At 35.2% G+C, this 12,823-nt stretch overlaps 1 protein-coding gene across 4 annotated transcripts in view; it reads left to right on the top strand.

Annotated features, from left to right (window-relative positions):
* Positions 1-12,775, top strand: part of LOC102698711 (regulator of G protein signaling 7) — a 96,159-nt gene extending 83,384 nt beyond the window's left edge. Inside the window, exons 16-19 of one of the 4 annotated variants that reach the window (XM_069179875.1) lie at positions 1,130-1,219; positions 3,123-3,176; positions 3,760-3,796; positions 7,181-9,676. In XM_069179875.1, the coding sequence (XP_069035976.1) occupies positions 1,130-1,219; positions 3,123-3,176; positions 3,760-3,780 (165 nt within the window). In that variant the 3' untranslated portion in view covers positions 3,781-3,796; positions 7,181-9,676. Of the gene's footprint in view, positions 1-1,129; positions 1,220-3,122; positions 3,177-3,759; positions 3,797-7,180; positions 9,677-12,509 lie in introns of those variants that run through there. The other 3 variants (XM_015363245.2, XM_015363243.2, XM_006638661.3) reach the window with 3 other exon arrangements.
* The last annotated feature ends 48 nt before the right edge of the window (positions 12,776-12,823 follow it).

The following is a 12,823-nucleotide window of genomic DNA, read 5'->3' on the forward strand; positions in this document are numbered from 1 at the left end:
CTGTGATGCTTTGGGCAGGCAGTGTAGAGCTGGAACGCATTACCTTTCTTCCTGCATTCCAGCTTGATCTGATCTACAGCTTCATTTTCCAGGTGTTACTTTTGTCTTAACACATCAGGTGATGTGTATGACGTGTATTGATCGCCCTGACACATTCTACTTGATAACAAAGTGGAAGTATAATAATAATCTAGAAGGGTGGTCAATACCTTTATCCTCCAGCCTTGAGCACAATGTCGGTAACTGGTACAAACATTATGTATTAGAAACGTTGTCTTTTCTGAATCACGAACTTGCCACAACACTTTAAAATCATTAATTCTAAATAAATATGTCGGTGACATTATACACCACAAATTTGTTTACTAACATGATTTCAGTGTATTTGTAAGTTTAGTTGCTTACAAAGGTATTGGAACCCTTTGCCTAATACAATGTTACTGCCAAAATTAATTTAGTTTAATATTGTTTCAAAGTTTGTTTAATTCTGATTCATCCTAGTGATGTGTGTCCATATTCTTTCTTCTGATAAAAAAATTAAAAAAGAAAACCTCATGCAGTTCCTCTCTGTAAATAAGTGCCAGTGTATTTTTATTTTTATATCTAATATATCTGTCTTGTAATGTACAGTAGGTGGGTAAGTGTCTGGTCTGGAGACCAGCTGGAGAGTTGTGTGTTCATGTTCCCATTGCAGTCCAGTTGTTGTAGAAGAGTCACATGCTATCTTCATTCCTTAACACCATGGAAAATAGGATAGGTCTGGCCTAATGTGTTATTCTGGCTCAGATATGAAAAATGCTTTACCTTATTCTTACAATGTCATGAAAGTCAAATGTAAAGAGATACAGACAAGCGCCATGGACCTGTTGGTACAGGATGCTTAGAGTTAACTTTAGCTTCACCCTGCCTGACTACAGGGATAGCAGTCTGGCCATACTGTACTGTACATCTGAAGTAGTCTGGGCATCCTGAGTCAGACAAGCCAGTTGTTGAGCAGAGGATGCTGAGAAAAAAGACAGTCTCTTATGAATCCGAAACATGTCCACCAAATATTAAATTGTTAGAAAGGACACTTAAAAGAGAAAAAAAGTAAATATTTTATAACCTCTTGTTAAACCTGTATTTTCAGGAGCACATTTACAAACTGATGAAGAGTGATTCTTATGCTCGTTTCATACGTTCCAGTGCCTACCAGGAATTGCTACAGGCCAAGAAAAAGGTACTGTATATGCCTGAAATATTTTAATGACTAAATGGTTAGGTGTTGGCCATTCCTCCTTTGTAAAAGTTCTGGATCAATGGAAGGTTAAAAAAGAATCATAGCCAAAGAAAAAAGCTTTCATCTCTAATGGCTCATAATCGGTGCTGCATGAGCTGCAGTATATTATTCATCTTTTTCCATTAATGTAAACAATCACTGGCTACATTTATGCACAGATATACTTATTTTATAGTCATTACTGGACTTTGTGAAAGACAGTCTGTCCAAAAAAACAGTCATGTGTTCCTTATTTTGGAAAAAAGAATAATTCTCATGTCCGATTTTCTGCCTACTGGATTTTATCTTCAGCAGATGTGGGTATTAAGTATACAGAATTTTATCTCTAAATGGACAAAATTATTATACCAAACCTTTAAACTTTAGTATTAGTCAACATACCGTACAGGTTAAGTATGTAATTAAAGTGTGGTAGACCTAAAGTAATAAATAATGTAATATTTGTAAGAGGTGCTTGAGGTCTAGGTGAGGAGGAGAGAGGGGATGTGTGAGAGGAAATGGAGTGCCAGAGCAACTGTGACATATTTAATACTGAACATGCCAATGCACAAGGTACCACACTTCCAAATCACCACTGTGGATAACATGATAACAAGGCTAGTTCAAAAAAAAAAACTTTAATTACTCATTTCAAATCCCAGAAGCATGTTTTTGAAACTTTTCCACTCTTATGGTCCTGTCATTGGGACTGTCCAGAAACTGTCCCAATGAAACTACAGTACAGTATACTCTGTTTAGTATGTACTGTATCAGAGCTCACTGTTGTGAACTTTACTGAAACTTAGTGTAGAATTTTACTGCTGCAGAAGACACAAAATCCTGACGTGTTAGCCACACTCTTCATTTTCAAACAGTTTTATCCTAATGTTTGAGGAAGATAAATCCTTGAGCACACTCAGTAGTGAAATGCAAAACCCATGCCATATCAATCCTGTTCATCCTGTTCTGTCAGTCTACACTGGCTGGTTGAGCAGTGCGTCAGCAAAGTGCCTTGTGCGAAGATCAAGTGGTCTTGTTCCATTTCTTTACACTTTATGTCTATTTTTAAGGTATTTACCCATAGTAAACAAATACGGATAGCTTTGTGGGAATTTTATCAAGGAGTCAACGAGACTCCTTATGCTTTATGCTGAAAACGCATATTATATTCTTCATGTCACAAGGAGGTGCCAGAACTCTGCTTAGAGGTTCCAGATCAGAGAGAGTCTCAGACTGAGAGGTGGCAGAGCACACGATATAAGTAATAACCAATTATTTTTTAATATTTTTGTGGGTAACATTATTGGATTTTTTCAAGCAGTTTCAATCACCCTTATTTCTTTAGCAGTTTGATCTTATCTTGAGAAATGTAATATAGAGATTTCATAGAGGTTTGGCATGACAAGCCTAACTGAGCAACTGTAAGGACGAGGCTTACCGAATCCCTCCTCACTTTCGCAAGGAATGAGCCAGGGAGCTGCTACAAGGGTGTAGATGGGTTTGCAGGATAGTTGTGAGACAAATGTACAAAGAGGGGTTTGGGTGGCAAAATATATCTATACATAGCAGAGTAGAAGTTAGCACCACAACCTGACCTTCCTTGCAAATTTCAGTTAAAAACCTTTACTAAAATCATATGTCTAAATGTAGCTCTTTCATTCTTTTCATTCAGTTTATTTACTATTATTTGCATTTTCAGTGAAATTTTGCAGGACATTTTAACCAGATCGCTTGCAGTTTCCATTCCAGCTGTTGTTTTGATTTTTTTTACATAGCTTGGCTTGCTGTCCATTTCATCATTCCTTCTTTTCAGCTGTGTACTTTTCTCGCCTTTTTTTTCTTCCTTTTCTTTTTTTAATTTAAGTTGGAAAACATTCAGGATCGCAGAACCTCATTTGAAAAATTCACTCGCAATGTGGTAAGTTGATAGGACTTGCATGGCTGGCTGCTGAAACCACCGACTGCCCTGACAAAGTCCGTCACTGCTTTGTGATACCACAATATGCACTCAGACAAAGAAAGAGCTTGTGGATTTGAGCTTTTTACAGCCAAAACCCTTCTTTCCTCCCTCTCCTGAATTGTTTCACCTTTATAACTATATTTTTGGTAGATTTTCATTAATCCAGAACTTGCCCAGGATTTCACAACTGCACTCTTAAAGCACGAATTTAAAATAAAATATTAAGACTAAGTGGCTGATTTCTGGACTTGGCTGAAAATCTGCTTGATGTGTACATGTACGTACCTCTCCCTCTGTTGAATTGGACAATCAGAAATGTTTTAGTTGATTTTGTTATCTGCTGTGTCTGACATAATTTTTACATTTACAAAAGAGTGAATGCACTTTTTTCAAATCCCGAATGGTGCTGCTGTTGTATAACAGGATCTCCTGAAATGTGACTGCATGCAAACCAGTACAGTTTTGCATGAATGTCATTTTCACATTTATTCAAAGTGTAAAAAAATGTGCTCCTTCATGTTTGCTTTTTCCTTGTTCACAGAAAAGTAAGAACTTATTTTGAAGGATTTTGCTTCCAGGTAATGATACTAAAGGAGTGGTGGCTCTTCTCCATCTCCATTCTGTCTGCCACCCTGTTTTTGTGGTGTTATCATGTTGCAATTAAAAGCTATAAGCATATTATATAAGGGATTTTAATTAATGTTTTAGTATTGTGTGTACTGCAATGCACCTGTAAAGTAATACGTGCTGGATTCCATGTAAAATAAAGCCAGATGATAAAGACTGCAAGGTTTCCAGTTATGCCAAAAGTTTTTCTTTTTAAACGTACTGTACATACAGTAGACATATTTTATTTTATACTTGACCCTTTTTAACTACTGTAAGTATTTCATTTGCAGCTTTTTAAAATCAAAAGCTAATGATTAAAGCCCCTTATATATATATTGTACATTGTATATTATAAAGTTTCTTGGCCACTCTGCCCACCAGACACACATATTGTATAAACTGGTTTGGAATTTATTCAGATGTAATTTTCAGGTGAAAATTCTGTGATAAGAATTCCTCGTTTTTCATGAGAACATGAGGACAAGAAACTTTATATGATCATGTCTGTTGTAACAGCTTGTTCAAACTAAGAGCATTAAACACATTTATTTTTATAGGCCAGAAACATGCCTATATTTCCATGCCATAAAAACTGTACGCCAACACTGAAGGCGAACACTCAACTGTTGTGAAAGAGGTAGCTAGTCACTGGCTGGTGTTTTGAGTTTGTGTGTGTTGTATGGCGAGTGGTGCAGTACGATGCCTGTCAGTGTTGTAGCTTTTGTTGTTTCTATCAAGTTGTTAACACTGTGAGTTGTCCGTGGCAGTATCTTGACAAAATATGGATATTGCAAAATGTTTTCTTTATACACTATCTTTCCTTAAGTTTGATTATGGGAACTTGGTGGGCAGGAATTAATATCACAAAATGTGCAACAAAACAAGAGAATCCCAATCTGCATTTTAACATATTTAAATGCACCCTAATTATCCATCCACTTTTGTGGGTGACCAGTTCCATAGTATGCATTATACTGCGCAAGCTGCAGTGGTACAAATTATTTGTGAGAAGTTAATTAGATTCAGACGTGATCAGGGTTAATCTTAGATCCTTAATTTTATGCTGCAAGCATCTTTCTGAATTCAACAGAAAAACCTAGGGATCCACTGTAAATTCATGTGAAATTGTATTCTACCTTGTGTGCTGTACTGATTTTTCTGCATGAGCCCCTCCTCTGTCTGATATTAGGTCTCATACTAGGACTTCTATTTTGAGCACTGCTCTTGTGAATATACAGTATATACTGTCTTAAATAACTATTTTAATGAATGTACTGTATAACCCATGCTACCAAACAGGCCTTGTACTATGCCCTAACTATGTTATGAATTTAAAAAATGCGTACATGCGCACATGCATTTTTGAAATTGCAGATAATGGAAAAAAATGACAGTTGGAAATTTCACTTTGTGAAGTGTGATTTGTCCTTTTCTACAGTAGAATCAGAAAAGTGTTATTGAAAAGGAGTGACATCACAAAATTACATGCAATGCTACTGTATGTGCCTAAAAAAATCCAGGTATCTGTAAAACAATCTATATGTATTTCATGGGACTTGTTTGCATAAGCTTAAACCATGAAATGTATTAAATACAGTAGCTTTTACCAGTCAATATTATAAAAACATAGCTCATTTGAGAGTTACACCTACATACCTTATATTTTTAATTTAAGAAAAACATCCACCTGCAGTTTAGAAAAGCTCGAATCTCTGAAATCAGAGGAGCAAATACTGGGATTGTTATGTGCTAGCTAGGGTGACCATATTTTGGTTTTCAAAAAAGAGGATGGGGGGGGATAATCGACACTCAACACATGCCTCCAAAGTAAAGAATCTTTATTACTATTCTAATCACAAAATCAATTTAAACTCTAGTTTTTATTAAACTTTTAGTAAACTTTTAAACAGTTGCAGGGTTGCTATTTCTCTTCCAAAATGGCACACAAGGAAAAAACAAAAATGTAGCCCTATTTTCAACTTCGTTTTTTTTATTTTAACACAACAAAAGTCTTAACAGCTGAGGAAAAAATGAAGACATCAGAACTTAGAAGTCCTCATTGCTTGCAAAAATTATCAATTTTAACGAAACATTTTGACATATAATGAAACTAGTTAAACATTGTTATTTCTCATGGCCATAAAAACACCCACAGACACACACACAGAAAAACCCTTTTCAAGCTACGCTGCGTGGAAGTTCAGACTACCAACATGGAACAAACGAAAATGTGTAGGCCTGTGTGTGTTTACACAGTCTGAGTAAACCAGCAAAACAAACTTCCGGACAAGTTTTGGAATTTTATAATTATATTTTAGGTTTCAAAAAGAGGATATGTCCAGGAAAAAGAGGACGTCTGGTTACCCTAGTTATAGCGAGTGTATGGGCTTTCCCCAACAGTGGCACAAAACATCAGTTTGGGTAGGCTGGAGTCAAGTGAGACTCTCCTGCCGGGCTGCAGTGAGGGACTCAGTTTCTCCAGATACCTTTAAGCTTCTGTTTATCTCCAGTCTTGCTCTAGGTGCAATGAGCAAGGAAGCAGAGACCCACTACACAACACATCCAGGAAAGTGTGGGTGTGTGGTGCAGACTTCTTCCAGGGCAGGCAGACACACAACCTCTGCCTAGTTCACTAGTCAGTATTCACTAGTCAATACTGACTAGTGAAAAGCGGGACAGCTCCCAGTTGGAGAACTAAAAGGGAAAAAATACCTACTTTTAACTATACACTTAAAATAAAACAATTTGAGTCGCAATACTCACCAAAAAATGTAAATGTGGTTACTGCTGTGAGCACCGGATGTACCCGTATTTCAGTGCAGTCTCTGAATTACTTAATTACCACACTGATGGCATGGAAACACTGGTGGCGTTGCTTTCCCATTTACTTTATGATAAAAGATGTTGAAAGACGTCTTTTACTGGGTCATTCTGTAGAAGTGAAAATCAAAGAAGCAACATATTTCTTATTCATTTCTTACTGACCAGGGGAAATACAGTACATAAGAAATCACTCACTCCCAAGGGCTTGGTTTGTATGCACAATATCCCTGCTAACCCAGAACAAAAAATAACAACCAGACTCTTCAAAGGGAAGATTACATTCGTGAGTGCATGACAAATAAAGGCAATGGCAATCAATTTTGCAATGGAATAACAGATCTAAAATTGTGGTCCTTAATCTGGAATCTGCATGTCTGTGGGGTGTCTAGTGAAAATAGTGTCTGCTGAATGAATTTAATAGACCCAGCTGCTCATATTTGCCACCTGATATTTATTTTTGGTGTTTCTTTGTTAGTCCCCAAGAAACATGTCATCATAACATTTGAATCTCTTGCTTTTTTCTTTTCCAGGGGAAAACACTTACTTCAAAGAGGCTAACAAGTCTTGTGCAGTCATACTAAAAAAGCTGTCACCTTTTAGCTTGGAAGAGGACCATTTCATTTATACATTATTGTAGTCCACTGTTTACCCAGGCAAACCAGAGGACAGTAGACCAGTTGTTGCATGTCCGAGGAACTATTTTTTATTTATTTCTTCAGTGTGTTGCAAGGCATTATGGATTTTGAAAAGACTTTAAACTACTGAATGCCTTTTTTAAGATTAATTTGTACGTTCACTTCTTCCTTCCAAATCAGCTGGAACCGAGTGTTTATAGCAAGTTGGAGTACAGTTAAAATAAAAAAAAGGCTTCTGTATAGGTACATTACCTTAATCACTGATAATCAGACACAAAATGGAAACATTACAAAGTATGCATTTATTATTAAACTTCATTTGCATTTATTGCACTACAAAAATTAGCACAGATGGTTTTCATCATACATGTCCAATCACATTTTGAAAATCAAAAAAGCTATGTCCGTGTCCTATGTAGTCTGTAATTCTGTTACTGTTTCTTGCATTTATTTTTATACCATATTTAAAGACACCTTTTACTTAAAATGTATTAAAAGTTGGCCCTTTATCTGTTTATATGGTGAGGTTTTCATTTCACATTTTCATTTTTCTGGGAGCAATATTCACCTCTTGCTCCGGTTGGTAGCACTGTTTTCATAGAGACATGAAGAGCGATGATTAAGAAGTTAAAGCACTCTGAAGTCAATACAACCATTAGTGGTGTTTTGTTCTCCTTGTTTTGAAAAATGAATGACAGGTCTTTAACCTGCTGGACCAAGTGTGAGCATTGCATATGGAGAAAAAGTGAAGGGCCTTCAACTACAATACAACTTGGTTTAAGCAGGCCTCATATACAGATTGCATAGAAGTTGTACAACTCCACTGTGATCAGTAAACCAAAGCTGCTGTTTAAGGGGGTTTGTTGCATTTTCAGTTTGTCCTGTGGACTTCTGAGAAACATCATCATAAAGAGAAAATCTGTTACTGACTCAATCAGAATGTCTGCGTGTAAGTACTATTAAATTCAATATTGAATAAAAAATGATGTTAAGGCTGATTGTTAATAACAGATCCTAGAAAGTGTGTGGTGATAAGAAGCTAGTATTAACTAGCTGAAGAGGTAACTTTGATCTTGCACAGAGGTGGCCAGTTACAGTTTTTTTAATTGAATTGCTTTACAGTTCAGGCAGTATTCGGTAGGTAGTGTTAATTTATGTACTGTAAATTTACTTTTTGATATGTTTCATGTTACACGACACAGTATTTTATATTGGTATCACTAGAGGGCACCAGAGCTAGAGTTTGTCCTCACTTCTTTTTTATGATTACAGATTACAAAGGTAAGCAATTTCATCAATATCTTTTCTACATATGATATGAAGAATTAATGATCTTATTTACAGACGTTATGAAATTGTTTTGTTTACGTAATGCATGTGATGGTGAATCTATGACAGATTGCTCTACAAAAAATAATAATTGACATTGTGAAAGCTCAATCAAAAGAAACTCCTTTCTATATTAGAAGCCTCAATACATGATTTAGCTATTTCTGTTGTAAATGAAGAAATCAAGATCACAGAGGAGATGGTTTGAGTTCACACTCATTTAAGTGTTTCATTATTTAATTGTTACAGAAAAGTGATGATCTTTCTATCTGCAATTAATTCATTCATTCTGACTTTTTTAAGTATGAATTTTACACAAAAGAGACCTTTTTAATGAAAGGGTAAAAAATGTAAAGCTTTTTTCTTGCTGTTTTAAAAACAAAAGTGGATGTCTAACACTGTACTAGTAATTATTTTCTAATTATTATCTAATCTAATTAGTATCGCAGAAGCAAAAGAGACACCTTCAGTTGTTGAATGATATTATATTAGACACGAAAATCACACTGATCTATAAACTAAATATTGTAATTATAATACAGCAATTATCAATTCTGAAACACTTAAAAAAAATAATCCAAGCTGTTGCGCTAAAAGTGAAGAGGGCATTAGAGTTAAATATATACCACACGTCTTCTGTGAATGTCAAAATGAAGATGCAAACATTTTTTGTTGTTACATTTCATATGTATTTAACATAACAGATATGCTTGAGCCTTACTGCCATAAATCTTTCACTGTTCATACTACAAGCTTTTGTGTGGCTAACTTGAATGTCTTTGTTTTCGTCTGCTGTACTCAGATCCACATGTGACACATGGAGGATAAAAACAGTTGTTCTTTGTGTTTATCCCAATGGCATTATCACACAGCCCAAACCATAAACACTGAGGGTCTAGCAATTTCTGAACATTCTTCACTGTAACAGGGCTGGCTGTGTGTGTTCATTCAGAACAAAATTTCTGTGTTAATAGACAATGTATCGATGAGATTTTGCTTTATATCAGAATGAGTTTGCAGAAGCTGAGAGGAGTGTGTATCAATAAAATTTGCTGCACAAGTTTTGAGATCTATTTTTTTCACATTTTGAAGCGTCAAAGTGTAGTTCAAATGTTTAGCATTTCAGTCCATTTGATCATTCAGATATGCTGTATCTCTTTCCATAGCAAGAAATATGAGACATCAGAATTAATGGTTAACTTTTTATGAATGTGATTCACATTTGTGAGTTTATCTTTGGGAAGAAGAGCCCATTTGCATTTATGGGCTGTTAATGAGGCTAAATAATTTAAATCCATTATATTCTCAGTCAGCCTTTAAAGTTTGCTCATATTAGTGTCATTTGTTTTTGTGTTTTTGTACGATATAATGAGCTTCAAATGCACCGAAAGTTCTTGGAAGTGTAAAACAGAAAAATATAATTGAATTGTGCTTGGAAGCATTTTTTGATCTTTTTATAATTTTAATTTTATAATATTTTTTAATCTGTGGAGTTTGGCTTATAATAAAATCTGGTACTGTACGCAATGAGACTGGAACAACTCATTTCAGAATGTAAGAATCTTTTAATTTGCCTTTTAAAGGGTTACTGAGAAATGCAGCATTCACAATAAACATTCATTCCAACCACTGGCTCATGCACAGGTCAAAGAAACCAAACAGTGATGCCGCAGCTTACTATATAATATATAGTACTTAACATTATGTTAATACAGTATATTAAATTCACTTGACTGTATGATAAATTATATAGTAAAGTGAAACTAAAAGGATATCAATTAATTTTCTGTTGGTTTTCTGTACAACTTGGCCATGGAATTGGAGAAAAACAAGATTTTTTTTTTTACATACTGTAGTATAGATTATTACATTTTTGTTTTTAAGACATGACCGGTATTTTGGACAGTAGCAGTTTAGGTTAGTGCTGTTTTGGGGATTATGCTGAAAACATTATAAACCCTGCATCCATAATCAAACAGCCTTAGTCATACATCTCCACAGGGCTGGAATCAAGGACATAAGATATGTCCATATATCAGTATAACTGGAGCTGCAGTTTCTTTGTGTGTGGCAAACATAGGGAGACCCGGATTTTACGAGAGAGAAAATCTACAGTACAATTTGTTACCTGTGTAGTACCTGTGATTCTGTCCAAAGGACAATTGCAGGAGATAAGCGAATCACTGAAAGACTTACTGCTTTGGTTCTTGGAAGGAAGAGCTGCAACGTGGATAGATATAGCTAATGCTGTAACAATCATCTGACAGCATGTTATTCACGAAAAGAGGATGAAGATAATAGGCTTCCACAGAAAGCAAGGCTAACAAACAATGAGGTCTCAACACCTGCCAGGTTTCTTAGACTCCAGATGTTCTACGTCTACCTTCAGAAAGAATAAAAGGTTGTGCTGATGAAGGGAATGAAGGTATATGAATGCTATTAATATTCTTTCCATATTGCAAATTGTACTTTGAAGCATGATTGTTCTGGCCATTTCAGAGTACCAAAGAACGCAATCACAGTGCAAGTAAGTGGTACCTCACAACAGTTACATTTGGGCATGCCTGTGGATGAGGCAGAGCAGTCTGCTCTTCTCCTCTACTGAGGAGTGATACGCTTTGAGAAGGGAACCTAATAATAAAGTTACCAAAGAAAGACATCGCCTCAGTAATTTTGCACAGCTGGCTGCAGTCTGAGAGCCTTTAACATGCAAACAATTCAGTCAGTGATAATCACACACGTCTACTGTATTGTACATAGGCTTTTTCATATTCAGTATCTGTGTTATATGCTATTTACATTACCACATTATATGAATTGTTCATTTTATACCGTATGAATGTCCTAGTATGTATACTTTACATATGTCTATTCTGTGTGGTTTATTATATATACAGTTATAAGTATATTATATATTAAATATACAGTACTTGTTTTCATGTTTTAACTTTCAAACAGCTGTGAGGTTTGCTGGGGGCACTTCAAAAATGAAAAAAGTCAATGTTTGTATATTTAATTTTGTCACAATGATTTAAAAAAAAGTTTAGTCACTGGAAAAACCCTGTGTATACTAGGTTTTAAAAGTAAGCAATTATGAGACTACTTTTTTATTTCTGTTGTCTGAATGAGCGAGTACTTTCTTTTTATCTCATTTTAAAGTGTTGCATTTCTTTTTGTGACCACAAGAGGGTATGTATTAGGGCTGGCCGCAGCAATATTGTAGCTTCCTTCAATATGATAACAGGAATCCGATTATGTCATGTTTTGTTCAAAGGACTTAAAATAAAATTCCAACTTTTGTTAAGAAATAAACACACTAGAGCAGGGTTTCATAACATAATCTGCAACACTAGGCATAAATCTGTGGAGAGAAGCTACATTTATTGTTAATGTCTACATAGTACATTTTAATGAGTACATGTGCAGATCTTAACATGACATAAATAGTAAGCCACAGCTACAGAAGCTCTTTGCATGACGGTACAACTGTTGCACTTTACGACTTCAACATCCTTAGGTTTTAATTGCGTCAGTTTTTAAAAGTGATCAAATATTTCTTATCAATTGAAAACATTTCTTTTCCATCCACCATTTATAGATTACCCTGATTAAGTCTATAGACAAAAACCTTGCAATTTAAAAAGTTGCTTAATGTTGCAAATTAAATTCAATAATTCAAATCTTACTTAGTTTATGAAGGCCCTTTAATATTATACACTTGACAATATCAATGTATATATTTTTGCTAGAAATAGCCTTCTGTAACTAGAGCTGTACTTCAGCAAATATTTATAAACTTCAATAAATGTGATTTTGGCATTTATCACCAAATGTTACACAGTTTTTACTTAAAGTGTGATAAAGACCTGTAATATGTGGATAATTGTATTTTCAGACTGAATGTGTCCAACAGATGTTCAGCTGTAATCAACCCATTCATGAACAGAGAACTGCCAGTAACAGAAGAAATGCTGAATGCCCCTTGATTGCAGTAATGGTCAATGTTATTGAAACTACAGACCTGTATACTGTATAAAGCCCTCTATTGAAATGTTGAAGCACTTACCGAAATTCATGTACCGTATTGTCCTCGCATAATTCAGAAAATAAAAAGAACCGTTCACTAAGAGGTCAGGTGCACCCAAAGAAACAAGAAAGCATGAAAACAGGGAACTTGAGAACAACTTAATATTGTTCTTGTAGAACACA

Source organism: Lepisosteus oculatus, chromosome 17 (genome assembly GCF_040954835.1).
Source record: "Lepisosteus oculatus isolate fLepOcu1 chromosome 17, fLepOcu1.hap2, whole genome shotgun sequence".
Classification (NCBI taxonomy): Eukaryota; Metazoa; Chordata; class Actinopteri; order Semionotiformes; family Lepisosteidae; genus Lepisosteus; species Lepisosteus oculatus.